This window comes from Odontesthes bonariensis, chromosome 23 (genome assembly GCF_027942865.1).
Source record: "Odontesthes bonariensis isolate fOdoBon6 chromosome 23, fOdoBon6.hap1, whole genome shotgun sequence".
In the NCBI taxonomy this organism is placed as follows: domain Eukaryota; kingdom Metazoa; phylum Chordata; class Actinopteri; order Atheriniformes; family Atherinopsidae; genus Odontesthes; species Odontesthes bonariensis.
This window is the reverse complement of record NC_134528.1, coordinates 20,684,130-20,700,717: the sequence shown is the minus strand read 5'-3', so window position 1 is coordinate 20,700,717 and position 16,588 is coordinate 20,684,130. Positions and strand designations below refer to the sequence as shown.

The window sequence follows — 16,588 nt, the reverse complement described above, 5'->3', positions numbered from 1 at the left end:
CACATGAAGTGGCGTATGAAATAAATTTTCCTATATGAAAAAAAGATAACTTTTCAGAACGGCACCATTACTTATGTTGATGAATCAAAACTCATCTATCCTCACTGTCACGTGTCAATTAAAAAACAGATGGTCATACTCCACGATGAAATTCTTACATTGCTGGTCCTGCAAGTCCATTTTTGTGGCTTTTCCTTACTTTTCTTTTCTTTTTGTTCGACCACTATGGCAGACTACGATGTCAATGTATTGTGTTTTGGTCGTTTCCTTTTCCAATAAATGTATTTTTTGATCTGAATGGCTCTGGTGTGACTGCAAACTTTTGCCTTGATTAAGTTGAGATTCAGCCGGATGGTTGTGGTGGTGAGGGGGGTTGGGGGTGAGGTGGGGTGGGGTGCAAAAAGAAAAATATTGCAAATAAAGATGAATGAATGCACATAAAAAAAAAACACCTTGACTATTCAAAACCTCTTAACAGGAATAAGGACTGAAAAATAATAACATTTTGAAACCACTGTTTTAAAAAACTGCTAAACACTGAAGAAAACTTCCAAAAAGTTCCATTCTGCTTTCACAAGCGTCATAGTTGTAAACGAGTGGAAACTCAACACAAGCATCTACCAAGACACGCGCGATAGCCACCCGTCCTCTCCATAAATACTCCAAAATCTTCTGCCTCTCAGTGTTTTGTGTGTGTAGCTCACCCACTTAAGCACATGCCTGACAAGCACAAGCTCACGGGTCCGATTCTTTCTCTTGGCAAATTTCACACGGCCACCTCACTCTCAGGCCAATCCTCGGAATTATTTACGCATCCTGCTCCGAGCCCGCAAATTTAAAGTATTAACCATGTCCGCCAATCTAACAATATGGAAGGTCTACAGTCTCTCACAGCCTACGTCGCTGACTCTGCCAGACCATTTGAAACTGCCTCCGTCACAGCGCGGCCCGTCATACACCTTCAAAGATTCCTTGAAAAACACACCCCAAAATGATGTTGGACACCAACCCACTGGATCTTGGGATCTTTCACGGGAGCACACTGGGCTGCTGCCGCAAAGTGGAGGATCTCCTCGGGGAGGGCGGCTTTGGACTCGTAGCCCTGTGCCGTCATGTGGTTACCGACAGGACAGAGGCCATCAAGGTTAACAAGAGCCACCCTCAGACTAAACGACAGGCCAAACAAGAGATCCACATCCTGAAGAAGCTGCGACGACTGGATCCAGACACCTCCAACATAGTGAGATGGAACGGCTATTTCCTCCACTATGAGCTGGTCTGTTTGAGCTTTGAACTCCTCGACCAAAGCCTCCACCACTACATGAAGGACAGGTGCTTTGCCGCCCTTCCAGTCACAGAGCTCAGGCCGATCTTACATCAGCTCGCCTCAGCCTTGATCCAGCTGGGGTCCTTGGGAATAGTGCACGCGGACCTCAAACCGGAAAATGTCATGGTCGCAGACCGACGTCAGCGGCCACTCAGAGTAAAAATAATTGACTTCGGCCTGGCTCTCCACGTGGGGGCAGCTGTCCCTGGCCTCTCCGGGGTAGTACACGGTGGTACCAGGTGGTACAGGGCACCGGAGGTGATGCTGCGCATGCCCTTTAACGAGGCCATTGATATGTGGTCTCTGGGCCTCACGGCTGTAGAGTTGGCTACAGGGTACCCCCTCTACCCTGGGAGCATGAACTACGATGTCCTCAGGTTTATCGTAGAAACTCAGGGCCAGCCAGCTGACTACGTCCTGGACCGCGGGTTTGAGACAAGGCTCTATTTCTGCTATGAAGAGCACAGTCAGCAGCACTGGAGATTTAAGTCCCCGGAGGAGTTCCGGCATGAGACAAGGCTCACGCCCCGAGAAACGAGACGCCTGAGGCTCAGGTCTCTCCAGGACCTTGAGCGCCATATGAGGACGAGCACAGGACCTGACAACTCTGACCAGCATCTCTTGCTGAACTTAATCAAAGGGATGCTGGACCTGGACGCAGATCAGCGCGTCAAACCCCAAAAGGTTCTGCAGCATCCCTTCTTCGTTTCCCGCCTGCCTCGGAGCTCCCACGCGGATGTGCTCAACTCACCGGGGCCCAACGCAGCGGAGAAAACTGCAGTCAGTCAGCTGCCTCCACACGGGCTGACTGCAGCGCCACGGAGCACTCCAACGAAGTTCCGAGCACCGTGCCAACCCCTGCCTGCTTCACCGAAGGGCAGAGGAGAGGAGCGCATCCAGATTGAGACCGATCTTGACCTGCAACCGACCGGCTGGTTTAGGCGCCTCGTCAGAGAAATCCCCGACGCCTTACGCTTCTAGTAGCTGTGCAGCTCGAAGAGATTTTCCCTTTTGCTTTCCACACGTGCACGCGTAGCAGCAATGCTCCTCTGCTGGGATAGCTTTTTACGCAACAATGCTGCCCCGTATTCTCCCATGTGTACATGTCTCACAGAGGTGTGTGCTTGTAACTTTTGGGACACATGAAGTGGCGTATGAAATAAATTTTCCTATATGAAAAAAAGATAACTTTTCAGAACGGCACCATTACTTATGTTGATGAATCAAAACTCATCTATCCTCACTGTCACGTGTCAATTAAAAAACAGATGGTCATACTCCACGATGAAATTCTTACATTGCTGGTCCTGCAAGTCCATTTTTGTGGCTTTTCCTTACTTTTCTTTTCTTTTTGTTCGACCACTATGGCAGACTACGATGTCAATGTATTGTGTTTTGGTCGTTTCCTTTTCCAATAAATGTATTTTTTGATCTGAATGGCTCTGGTGTGACTGCAAACTTTTGCCTTGATTAAGTTGAGATTCAGCCGGATGGTTGTGGTGGTGAGGGGGGTTGGGGTGCAAAAAGAATAATATTGCAAATAAAAATGAATGAATACACATAAAAAAAAACACCTTTACTATTCAAAACCTCTTAACAGGAATGAGGACTGAAAAATAATAACATTTTGAAACCACTGTTTTAAAAAACTGCTATACACTGAAGAAAACTTCCAAAAAGTTCCATTCTGCTTTCACAAGCGTCATAGTTGTAAACAAGTGGAAGCTGAACACAAGTATCCACGAAGACTCGCGGGGTAGTCACCCGTAACTCTCCAAAAAAAAAAAAGAGTCCAAACTCTTCATATTCTTAGTGCTGTGTTTGTAGCTCATCAACTTAAAGGGATAGTTCGCCTCTTTTGACATGAAGTTGTATGACATCCCACACTAGCAATATTATTTATGAACATTTTCTTACCCCCCGCTGCGTATTTGTAGCCGAGTTCCAGCCTCGTTTTTGTGTTGACGAAGGTAGTCCGGCTAGTTGGCTGGGGTGTAAAAAAATAAAGCGTTTTGCTTCTCAAAACAATATGCGTTCAAAAGAGTAATACATTTGCATCACAAAATCGTTGTCCAGGAAAAAGTCAGACCTCACAATCGCTTGGCGCTATTTTCTCTCTACCTTGTATCACTACGGGCTGTGTAGACCGTGCAGACCGAAGTGCAGACCGAGCATTCCCCTGCTTCCGAGCAGTAAACACCATAACAGGCGCAGCTGTCAGCAGCACGCATTGATATGAATTTGTCATATCAATAAATTCATAAATTCATATAAGTGATATGAATGTCACACATTTTTTACGCAACAATGCTGCCCCGTATTCTCCCATGTGTATATGTCTCACAGAGGCGTGTGCTTGTAACTTTTGGGACACATGAAGTAGCGTATGAAATAAATTTTACTTTCCACACATGCACGCGCAGCAGGAATGCTCCTCTGTATGAAATACATTTTCCTAAATGAAAAACAATGTTGATGAATCAAAACTCATCTATCCTCACTGTCACGTGTAAAGTAAAAAATAGATGGTCATACCCCACGATGAAATACTTACCGTGCTAGTCCTGCAAGTCCAGTTTTTCGGCTTTTGTTTTGTTTTGTTTTTGTTCGACCACTATGGCAGACTACAATGTCAATATATCTTGTTTTGGTCGTTTATTCTTTGCCAATAAATATACTCTTTGATCCGAATGGCCCAGGAATGCAGGACGCAGATGCAGCGATAAGATTTTCCAATGCGAGCTTCATTGAGAAGCAGAGGATCAATTCTCCAAGAAAAAAACACAGGCTATAGAATTATCTAAATATACTTCTCCCAGCAATGGAAGAAGTATAGCTATAAAATTGATCAAAATAATAATTGCTCCACTACAAGGAGGAAAAACACAAAAGACTATCAAAGGTTATCCTAAACGCAAAGTCACTCCTGCTACGGAGGAAAAAAACAAGAACACTACGATAAGTGATAAATTGAAAATCACTCCTGAAAAGCAGAGGCACTAGGCTGTGGAAGATATTAAGAAAACAAAGAATCACTCCACTAAGAGGAAAACAAAAGAGCTATGAAACGTAATCTATCGCTTAACCAATCTATGGTACAAAAGTTACAAAACCAAAAACTCTCTTAAAGAGAAACCGACAAACCACACAGGCTGTGACAAGACTTGGAATGGCTAGAGTGAATGTTTTGACAAGACTTGGAATGGCTAGAGTGAATGCACGTTGAGACTGACGAATACAACACACTGGCACAAGACAATGGGAGACGCAGACTCTTATACACAGGGTTAACAGGGAACGGGTGGAATCATTCATTCGACAATCAGACCGAGACACAAGAGGAAGGGCAAGTGAACTGAAACGAGAGGAGAGTTAATCTTTAAAAATTAAACAGGAAATGACAAGACACGACATGGAGACAGGACAAAAATAACCCTTGACCTCAATAAACTCAGTTTACTGTGGCAGTAAAGGCTTTTGAATCTGTTTTTATAGAGAGTGAGATGCCTAAAAAGCTTCAAACTGATGAGAATTTTTAGGTTTCAATAGAGAACCACGACATTGAGCATTTTGCTACGTCTAGCGAAGTAAATGTCTCTGTGATTGAGAGGTTTAATCGCACATTAAAAAGCAGGATGTGGAAATATTTTACAGTTACTAACACGTGTCGATACCTTGATGTCCTGCAGGAGCTAGTGAGAAATTACAACCACAGTTACCACTCGAGTATTAAAATGATGCCCATGGAAGTGACTTAAAAAAATACCTTTCAAGTGTTTCAAAATCTGTATTGCAAAACTTCCGGTTGACGGTGCAGGGACTCGAAGATAAGGTTTAAAGTTTTACAGATGAAGTGTTTACAGTGAATGAGTGGATTCCTCGATTATCCTTTTGTATACAAACTCAAAGATTTTGATGAAGAGCCTATTGAAGGTTCCTTTTATGCTGAGGAGCTCCAAAAAGTTCAACTGAATAAAGACAAGATGTATCCAGTGGAAAAGATATTAAAGTGACGCACTGTTAGGGTTAGGATGGGGTCACAAATACAGGGGGTGCGTAAAAAGAAGCAAGCCTAAAGGGAGGAGGTCTGCTCAGAGCAGGTATCTATTTAAGTGAATCTTAAATAGAGAGAAAGAGAATAAATAAAATATGGCTCTTTTGTATCATAAATCCCCTGAGTGCACCTTGGCTGAGCTGGACTAATTTTGAGGATAAGGTCTACACGGAAATCTTACCACTGTCTGCCATTACTTTGACTGGTCCAATTGAGTTTTGAAAAGTATCTGGATCTGAACGATACCCTGTTGCATCTTCCTGTGAAGATCACCAATGGTGATGGCACTAACCTGGTGAACGACGCACCCGTGGGTCTCATCAATTACACGCTCAATACAATTTTAACCCCTTTACGCCTGAATTTATATAGCTGTATATAAAAAAAAAAAATGTTTTGTGTGTGTTTTAGCCTTTAAGTAGATGGTAAATAATGCGGAGATTATTCATTTCACTTTTGCACAAAAAATAAATAGAATTTTTGGTATGTTGCAAATTTGTGACAACAGGCATCCAATTTGGAGTCAACGGTTACTCCGTCTACGGTTTGTAGCATATATGCGACAAAAGGCGTTACATCAATGTGATGTTACTCTGGGGGATAGATTCATTTCACAGTCTAGCACCATCCATCCTTATAGAGCCACGATTGAGACTCTGGTCAACTTTTCCAAAGATGCATTAAAGCTTGAAGAAAGTCTGGTGAACAGTGGGCGAGAATGTCTTTATGTTTCTGAGGTGTGGCGTGGTACAGAACTCTGAGTAAGGGAGCACCCCTTTTTATACAGGCAGGCATGATGACTTACTTTGTTTTGGGAACGTAGACAACCGGCCAGATAATTACTGTGTTATTAATTATTTCCTTGATGAAATACATTTTGAGTCAACATCATGATGCTTGTATTTCTGTAATGTCTATACTGTGTGAAAAATTTTAACCATTTCAGGATGGTCAGAGGCCTGAATAATAACATCAGAAACAGGTTTTCATCTTCAAAAGAATGAGGCAGTCTCCACAAATTTAATCTTTTTATTCATTTTCTGCAGTTCAGCATACATGGGCTGGAAAAGGGTGTAAATCGACACAATATTCTCAGGTATAACATCCATCATATGGTTACAATTCTGCAAAACACTTTACAAAATGAGATTTCCCACATCCACTGGGTCCCACAATCAGACAAAAAGGAGTCTCGAGTCCAAGATCAAAATCAGTTTCCTTCACATCAGTCAGGTGTGACATTTTTTTTTTTCTCTTAATTACCCTAATACCCAAAAGGCAAAGTTGTTCCGTCAGGTAAAAGACGTCTCTTGTCGTACACCACCCGGAACTTTTTAAGGAATGTCGCGTTTTTTAACAAAAACCTCTTTTTATCCCTCCTGATGGTACGCTGAGGGGTCTCAATCACACCGTCTCTGGAGTCACCTAAGTAACCTTCCACCAACTCTCTGATGCTGTCAAAGTTAACCTTCTCACTGCATTCATGAGTCTGAGTGATGCCTTTAACGCGCATCACAACTTTTTTATGTTTTTTGGTCTGGTAGGCGTAACTCTTGGGTCCTGCTGCAACAAATTCCTGAATTGTATCACCCCCCAGCTCATCAGTCAAATCCCCCAGATAGTTTCCAAGTTTCAGGGGAGTCTCACCCTCTTTCACCACATAGATCAAACTGTCTGTGTCTATATAGAGAATTTTCTCTTGCATTTGTTCCAGACAACTATACAGTTTTAAACGTGCATAAGCGGTGGTAAATGCAGCAATGAATACATTGTTCACCTTGTTGGGAGGAGAGATGCAGCGTTTGTTGTAACTCCACTGCACAATACACACATCAGGGTTGAGGAAGTGGAAGTAGTTGATCCTGTATTTACCCGAGAACATGAAATTGAAAAATTCATCCGGGTCGCTGATGATGCTGGTCTGAGACAGATCATTTCGTTGCGCAAATTTTCCCCAGAAGCTGTTCAGACACAGTTTAGCCACCTGTCTTTTAGCAGGGTTCACCTCTATTTTGTCGATATCTAACTGGATACCCTGATGGAGCTTGTAGTCTCTGACATATCTTAACCTGCTCTCCTCAGTGACTGCGTCAGATGGGTAGCCTGAAGCCTCCTGCTTACCCTTCAGAAAGGTGTGTATGTACCCTTCAAAGATGGAGCTGCTGCTTCTGTCAAAGTGCCACACCTCTGTGATTTTAGCAAGGCGATAACCGCACTGCAATGCCTTGCTAAACTCCACACTCACCCACACACCCGTTAGAGCTCTCTCCTCATCGCTGTGGCTGCAGGGACCTGTCTGGTTATTAATTTCAGCACAGGTGCGACAGAGAGTGAACACTAGTTTACCTTGAGATGTCTTGTAAGGTAAAACGGGGAAAAAGAGACCACGCGGGGGGTAAACAACGGCTCTAATGAAACCAAAGTAGTTGTGGGGGTCATCAAAATCTTTGCAAATGATGGTGGGGTGACCGAGGGGGTAAGGAAAGCTGCAGTTCACGTAGGGGTACAGGGATGTAAAGTCTACATAGTGCACAGTTTCATCTACCCCTGCAGTGTGTCTCAGCCTGAGTGCACAGGTCCGACCACCGTACAGAGCTTGTCGGGGAGAGAGAGGGTCGGGGGCGTTCAATTTCTCAAGAAATCTGATGACCTCTGAATCCGATTTTTTCATCTCCATCCACTCGTGCTCCCACATGACCTCCAAGCGAAGGCCATGCACAGACTGCAACATCTGCTTTCTCTCGAGGGTTGCTTCATAGAAGTGTTTAAAAGAAGCCTTCCTCAACGGACATTTGTCCTGAGGCAAGTAGCAGGTGGGACACCCGTGAAAGAGACAGCCGTAAAACTCAAACGCCAGTCTGACGCCATCAACTTCTGCATAGCCAGTACATGATAGGGCCCAATTTTCTTTTCCCCCGTGTTTAGTGCATGGCAGATGTTTATGTTTCTGGTACTCGCTACCCACTCCAGCCACTGGATGGATGCATTTGAGAATGTTTTACACTGACGCCTGTAGTCGACGGGTGAAGGTATAGCTAAGGTTTTAGGCCGCAAAAACTTGGTAACAAAAACCTTCATACAGGCCGATGCAATTGTGATGCATTTGAGAGGGTCCACATGCGTCTCGTTAAAGAACTGGTCCCTGAATTTGATGCAACCATGATAAAGAATATCAACATCATTTTTACAATAACGAAGAGCCTCTTTCTTAAAGTTAAAGGTACCCTTGCTCACTTCTCTGTACCAGTTGTAGAACTCTCCCTGCTCATGGGGACTCATGAGTTCTACCGAGTAGCAGCTTGATGAAGGAAAGGGCCCTTCATATGTCAAGTTCTGTTCTGAGGAGAATCTGTGGGGGAAAACACCCTTGGTATGATCACTGAAGCCCAATGCTTTTGGCATCATGCTCAGTTTCATGGCCAGGAATGACAGGCTATCGATGAATTTCAAAGCGAAATCACAGTCTGTAAAACAGAGAATTTTGCTTCCTTGCACGATGAGAGAGGGTTTAATGCCTAGCTCGACCATAACACTGAGGATCAGATAGCTGTCATATCCTCGCCCGTTGTGCGCTATGAAGGTATATCCTCTGTACTTAGGTGTCCTGAAACGGAGGAGAAATTTTTTGACACAATCCAAACCATAGGCAAACCACTCCGCACCTTCCAGCGTTTTTGTACAGACCAGAAAGGGGACATGGATGTTGCTCTGATTGACAAAGCATTCAAAATCATAGAAAACCAGTTTCTCATCAAGTTGTTTTTTTTTTTTATCAGGGGCGCAAGGTTGAATGTAACACTGATGTTCACCGAGAGTTACATCTGAACCGGGAGGTAGTTTCTCACCACAAATAGTGCATTTTACTTTTTTACACACGTGTGGAGTTTTCTCTTCTCTCATCGCAACATAATAGAATTGTTTACATGTTGGACATTTTTTAATCAAATCGCAATCACTCACAAGCATTTTGGCATTAGGTCTTTTCCGAGGTTCTTTGTGTCTGGTGAAGCATGACGAGTTAAGACAGATCCTATTACAGTCGCCACAGAGTTCAGGGTTGTACTCCTGGCGAGGACAAGAGGGGCTTTTGCAGACAGAGCAGTGACCTTGACATTGATGTGAGTGGGGATGATTGTAGCTACTGTAGCAGTATTCACAGATGTATCTTGATCCGATAAAGCCTTTGAGATTTTTTATTCCATAGTAATGTTTTTGGAATAATAACAGAAAGAGAGGGCTTGATCGATCTCTGAAATCAGTCTCAAATTTACACAGAGCTCTGTCATTTGTTCTGTGAAACACCACGATTTTTCTCTTTAGGATGTTTTCAAATTTTTCAACGTCGCTGAAAGTCACAGGCGTCTGATCAGTAAGACCAGTGAGACGCTGCCACTCTCTCCCTTGTTCCAAGGCCTGAATATCAGTAAGGTTAGGGTCAAAGACGTGAGCGAGGCTGATGGCGAAGCAGAGCTGATTGTCACAATTATCTACAATGTACAAGTGACGCTTTTTCTTATTGATCAGCTCACAGTCTAAGGTTTTCATAGCCTTACGTTTGGAACCCCCTGTGGGGTTTCTTACTACCTGAAGGATTAACTCTATGTTACTGCCTGAAGGTATCTCAGCGTTAGATTGAACCAACTCGTCTAGGAATTTTTCAAATGCAGGCAGAATTCCATTATCCTCATCAGTGATAGAAACAGTGATGTGACGAGAGATATTTTCACCCACTACTTCTAGTTGTATGACGTCATTACGTCTGGCCAGCGATCTTACCGATTCAGCCAGTTCGTGAAGGTTGTGCATGACTTCTCTATGGAATGCAGCAATATCAGGCACATTACCGGGGCACGGAGGTGTAACAGTGAAAGAACGCCTTATTTCTAAATTGTTGAAGCGTTCACGTTCAACCGTTAGAGGTGAATCTCTTTGATTCTGACCAGGGCTGGCTACAGTCTCCTGATTCAAATTCCCTCCGTGCTGCTGAGCTTGATCTGCTGCAGGTGATGACGGGTGAGAAGTAGGATTTTGTCGAGCATTATTTGGAGACTCCTCTGCTGCTGCAGGCGATGCTGGGCGGGAAGTAGGATTTTGTGAGGCAATATTTGACTCATTTTGTCGGGTATTGGTGGGAGACAGAGGTCTATTTAAATCCTGGTGTGCTTGTTCTTGTGAGAGTAAGAAATCATCTTGCCTATTTTCAGCCATTTCATTAGTCTGATATATGGACTGAAATGGGGATCTCTCCAATTTCCAATTAATTTAGAACAACTCTCATTGCCTAGTAATCCATGATTACAGGTGATTAAAAATGATTAAGAGAAAAATCTAATTTAAAAAAAAAAAAAAAAATGCCACATTTAGTTCACTTCAGAATTACCTTCATGTCATGGGACAGGATGTGTAACAAGACCTGGCTTGTTTGCATAAACATGATGGCTCTTGATTTCTTAAGACGGTCTTTCACAGAGGGTAGCAATTCTGTTTCTCCGCTGTGGATCTGGTGGGATTCTAGGACGTATCCGATCTACCATCAGCACCGTCTCTGTGGAAGAAGGGAAAAAATAAATAAAGTATTTTAAATATTTCAGGTTGTGAACATAAGAAAGTAAAAGGAAAGGGAAAAAGAAAAAGAAAAAAAAAAGAAAGCGTACCTCGGATTAATCCTTTAACGTGTGAAGCTCTTGAGTGTACTCTGTTGACCCGATGATTTGTTACCACAGACCTCACAGGAGCTGCAGCCTTAAATTCTCTGAAGTAGAATGAAACATACTTTAATAGCAAGAAGATAGGTTTCAAAAGTTAGTAATGACCAGAGCAACGTGGAGTCTGTTACAGTTCAACCTGTTTCCCCTCTTTTTTTCCTTCAGACATGTGGTGGTGCAGCAGGTGGTGATTGAAATGTCAAGTGGCTTCACTATGTCGTCCACCATAATAATTATAATTAATATAATTATATTTATAATATTTAATACATGTTATTTATTCTGTGTCGCTTCCCTATGGGATGAATAAAGTATTTCTATTCTGCTTCACACAATTATTATTGTGTTCCTCCCTTACTTGGAGAGTATCAGCTCAAAATGCTCCCAGAGAAGGAGAAGTCTCCTCTTTCTTGCCGTCTCCATGAAAAAAAAAAGGTATGAACAATAAGTTCGCACCATAAGGTTCTAAATCTACACAATGTGAGTGTAGATCTATTGCGTTTTTCTGGCACTTATATTTGGAAATATGCGCGAAGCCGTGAAGGCTGCGTGAACCGGTCACGTGATACGGTTGTTTACGAGACCTCGAACGTCACCACCAACGTCATCAACACACGATATAGAGCTTGAAAGTCCCACCTCCTTGACGTCATTCAACTTCCTCCCCTCGGGACCACGGAAGTGTAATAATTTGCAATTCAAGTCAATGACGGAGCCAAGACGGAATAAAACTATTTTTTGCGCTTGATGGAATTGAGTCTTGCATTTCACATATGTTGTGTAGGACATTTTTTAATATTTTTTCATACCAGTAGTGTAACAGTTTAGCGGGCATAAGTGCTTCATTGTTAAGTTATTTTTCTGAGCATTTCTCGAACTACAGCATGTAGCGTTTGGCACGGAAAATAAACGTCATCACGTTTGGGCGCGCGGAGGAGTGGAAGAATGGTGCTGTCGTTGGCCAGTTTCACTCAGTTTTTCGAGGGCGAACGAAAACTTGTGAGCCGAGGAGAGAACCACTACCAGTCGGGGCACGTGGAGAGCTTCTGCTATGCTGGTGGTGATATGTCTGGCTTCGTCTATGCCAGCCAGCGAGACCGCCGGTATACAGTTAATGTGGGATCAGTGACGTAGCATATGCGACGCAATGTAGTCTTTTTACCCTAACTTTTTTTTACAACGTTTAACCAGGCACTCCTACGACAAATCGCCAATGTTTTTGCATGAACTCATCCATATTTAACCCCAGAACATCATGCGTGTACTGTAAAAAGGCATATAATGACTGGGAACAGAAGACATCATCCTGCCCATGTTAATAGATCCAGGCATGAGGTCCCATGGGGACGACGGAAGTAGGAAGAAGAAGCAAAAAAGGGGGCGGGACTTTCAAGCTCTATACCGCTTCACAAAAATCATTATAAATTACGCGACACTTCATTGACCGGTCCAAGATGGCGGCCCAACGGCTCGTCAGCGCCATTAGGCAGTAGCGGTCGATGCGGCGTCTATTCTTTATATGTCTATGCCTGGAGTGACACGTCACCAGTATGCACACACGGGAAATCCGCTTTTTCATTAGAGATGCTTAACTCGAATCTTTTGGGCGATCCGGGCTGATCGGATCATTTCGAGGAGGGGATTCGAGTTATACGGATCACTTGAATCACTTGAGTCACGTATTAAAAAAAACAAAAAAAAACAAAACACCTTTCTGCCGTTTAGTGGCTATGCGCCTCGCCTTTTTTTTTTTGTCCCATTTATCAATTCATTTTGATAAATCAAAGAGCAGCCTACGGCTACAAGTTCATTCATTTATTTTTGTCAAGTAATAATTCAATGCCATTTTATCTGAAAGCCAGACACAACAGCTAGTGTGTGCATTTACACAGCGACAAATGTGGTAGCATTAGGTGAGGCAATGCTGAGTTTAGACCTACAAGTAAACAACATGGAATGATCTTGCCCTCCCTATATCACTAAATGATTCTTTTTCAACGGCTGTACAAGATGCATGAAGCCACGCTAACCGAGCCTGTAGCGAGCTACAGAGGCTTCAGCAGTCAGATGGGTTGACGAGTCGACAATCCTTGCTGCCGGCAGAATCGAAACTTAAAAAGATCCGAGTTGGCATGGATCCGCTACTTGCCCGTCTGACCGCTGAATCGCGGGCTCTGGGTGACTCAGCGGGTCAGACGGGCAAGTAGCGGATCCGTGCCAACTCGGATCATTTTAAGTTTCGATTCTGCCGCGTGACTCGTCTGGCCGTGAGTCACCCAGAGCCGGCATGATTCGCCAGACTCAGGCACCCGCTTCCACACAGAAACAACTCAATATACGATCTGACCGAGCAAGGATCCGTCATGAAGTGGCGCTGGCTTAACTAGAGAAAAAAATGCAACGCTACGAAGTTGGAACATAAGTGGTGGTGTGGCTCATTTATACAACTAAGAGTTGCGAGCGAGCAGAGAGATAGAGCCGAGCGCGAGCAGAGTGAGCCGTTCGAGCAGTTACGAGTCAGTGGGGATTCGTCCCGTCCGGACGGATCGCAAGTCCGGACGGATCAGTAGGGGGCATGGTTCACTTAACCGGCTCGTGACAAACGGGGCGGGAGTTAGGTTTCGTTTCACTCAGTGTGTCTGTGACTGTGTTCGTGACTGAACACCATGCTTGAGAAAGACCGTAGCCTAGTAGGCAACTAAAGAGGGAACACACACACACATATATATATATATATATTCCGGTTTAATCTTTTTTTTAATTTTTTTTTTTAAGGCGGATCAAATGCATGCCACCATCCGGTCTGCCCGGGTGACGTATTTATCTGGGTTGAAAACCGGATAACCCGGATTTTGTTACAGCTCTATTTTTCATTCAAACGTTTTAACCGCGGATGTAAACTTCTACAGCTAAAGAAAGCTTATAGAATAATAAGTTTCAACTTACGCTGCACATCGGGCTGGTTATCGATGGGTTCGGTTGTTAGGTTTTCCTGTCCGATGTCCGCGGTTCTTTCAGTTTCTTCAATTTCTTCCCCACGAGCGGAGCTTTCCGCCGGGTTGGAGAGCAGGATTAACCTGGCCAAGACAGCGCTGCTGGGCGGTCAACTTTCAGCTTGTGGTCCTGTCTCAACTTCCCCGGCGGTGAAACCCCTGGTCGGTCAGTTGAGCGGCGGAGATCGGGGGAGAAAGAATAATGCGGGCTGGTGTATGTTAGCCTGACTACGTCATACTCACGATTCTAGTCAGAATGTGAGTCTGATACCGCTCAATAGAGATTTGGGTATGGGGCGTGTTTCAACCGAACCAGGAGAAAAAATGCCTCTTCGCTCAATTGGATAGACCTACAACCAATCAGAGCAACGTAGTATGTGACGTAGCTTAAGCGACACACACTTGTTGTAGGAAGGACGGCAAAAACATCTTTTCTATCGATAAAAGCCTTTATCGCGTTCCTCTGTTCGTCTTTCAAAATGAATGCAATGTGGAGATCCTGTAGAACAGACTCGATGCCAGAATCTACACGCCCTAGCTCTCCAGCGGCAGCCGTGTTCAGCTCTTTAGTGACGTAGTCGATAATGTCCCTGTTGATCATCTGTCCATCATCGTATAAAGCCCGCCCTGGCAATCTGATTGGTCCGACCAATTCTTGGTCGGGCATAATGATTTCCCAACTGAGCAGAGCCAGACCGAACTTCCCGACCAAAACTTTTATGGGCGGGGCTAAATTCGGCTGGCACCCAGGCTAGGTGTATGTAGCTGGCTTGATTCTAACTCCTGTCCCCTGGTAATGGAACCCTCAAGCGAAATGATAGGCGCAGGCGGAAGTGTTGAAAGGCGGAAGTCCCTCCCCTCCTACCTGTCAAAATGAGTTTGATGAAAGGGTGTCCATTTATTCTCCCTTTTTGCTTTCAACACGCGCACGCGCAGCAGCAATGCTCCTCTGCTGGGATAGCTTTTTACGCAACAATGCTGCCCGTATTCTCCCATGTGTTGATGTGTATATGTCTCACAGAGGTGTGTGCTTGTAACTTTTGGGACACATGAAGTGGCGTATGAAGTAAATTTTCCTAAATGAAAATAAAACCTTTTCAGAACGGCACCATTCCTTATGTTGATGAATCAAAACTCATCTATCCTCACTGTCACGTGTAAAGTAAAAAACAGATGGTCATACAACACCCATATTATTCAAAACCTCTTAAATGGACTGAGGACTGAAAAATAACATATTGAAACCACAGTTTTAAAAAGCTGGTATACAGTGAAGTAAACTTCCAAAAAGTTACATTCTGCTTTCACAAGCGTCATAGTTGTAAATGAGTGGAAACTGAAGACAAGTGTCCTCCAAGACACATGCGGGAGCCACTCCTCCCTCTTCCATAAATAGTCCAAACTCTTCCTGTTCGCACTGCTGCGCGTGTAGCTCACCCACCCTATTAAGCGACACAGACTAAGCGACAGGCCAAACAAGAGATCGCCATCCTGAAGAAGCTGCGATGAGTGGATCCAGACATTGTGACTCTGAGGCTAAACCGACAAGAACCACAAATCTTAAGACTTTGCACACTGTTATATAGGTGTACAAAAACTCCAACGTTCTCTTAGAGATGCAGTGCACTCTTTACATGACACTCCTAATTGATTATGCTGTATTTTATTTTGGGAAAATACAAAGATATCTAAAATATTCCTAATGTGTGATAGCTGCATGACAATTCTTTATGTAGTGTTGGCAAAAGGGATTCCAAATGTTGACAGTGTAAAGGTTAGGGGACCTTGAGCTTTACTGTGATTATTGCTTTGATTTGTTCTATGCTCTGGTTTAGTTATGTCTCGTGTATTTGTTTAGTTCTGTGATTTGGTTCAGTTCCTGTTCCTAGTATTTTGTAAGAGCTTTATTCTTTTTTTTTTTTTAGTTTTCAGTCCTCTTTGTTAGATTATGTTGTAAGAGTTTTAATTCTTTTTGTGTACTGTTTAGTTTCTAGCTTTGTTTCACACTCCATAGTTCAGTGTAGTCATGTTTACTACTGTTTTTATTCCTTTTCACATTCATATCTCACTTGAATTTGTACTTTTTGTTTATTTTCTAGTTGTTTTCAGTCTGGTTTAATTTAGTTTCTGCCTTTTTTCTTGTCATTGTATCTAGATGTCCTCAGTTGTCTAGGTCTTGTCTCTAGGTCTCCACCTGTTTCCCGTTAATCACTCACCTGCTGTCACTCTACCCATCAACTCTCCTTGTATGTATGGCTCTCCACTTTTGTTGTTGTTCTCACCCCATGGGCCTCCAGCTCTGTGTTTTCTTTGTGCTTTGCTTTTTTTTTCTTTTAGACTTTCTGTTTTTGGAATTTCTTATTTGCAAGCTTGGTTTGACTAGATAAAGACTTCTTTGATTCACAATCAGTTTGCCTCTGGTCTGTCTGCATTTGGGTATAATCTTCTCTACCATGGATAACAACAGTTAGCCGGGAGTGCAGAACTTAATAAACGCAGATCAGATTTT

The 16,588-nt window shown here is 43.5% G+C and overlaps 2 protein-coding genes across 2 annotated transcripts in view; both read right to left on the bottom strand.

Moving 5' to 3' along the window:
• The window catches only part of mlst8 (MTOR associated protein, LST8 homolog (S. cerevisiae)), a 271,460-nt gene that overhangs the window by 219,009 nt on the left and 35,863 nt on the right, over window positions 1-16,588 (bottom strand). The gene's annotated exons all lie outside the window — the stretch shown is intronic.
• LOC142374023 (uncharacterized) lies at window positions 6,397-14,782 on the bottom strand. The gene is made up of 3 exons (XM_075457517.1): window positions 14,033-14,782; window positions 11,036-11,133; window positions 6,397-10,926 (listed from the first exon to the last, which is right to left on the bottom strand). Exon 3 carries the CDS (start codon window positions 8,110-8,112, stop codon window positions 6,646-6,648), a length of 1,467 nt encoding a protein of 488 aa, XP_075313632.1. The 5' UTR covers window positions 8,113-10,926; window positions 11,036-11,133; window positions 14,033-14,782; the 3' UTR covers window positions 6,397-6,645.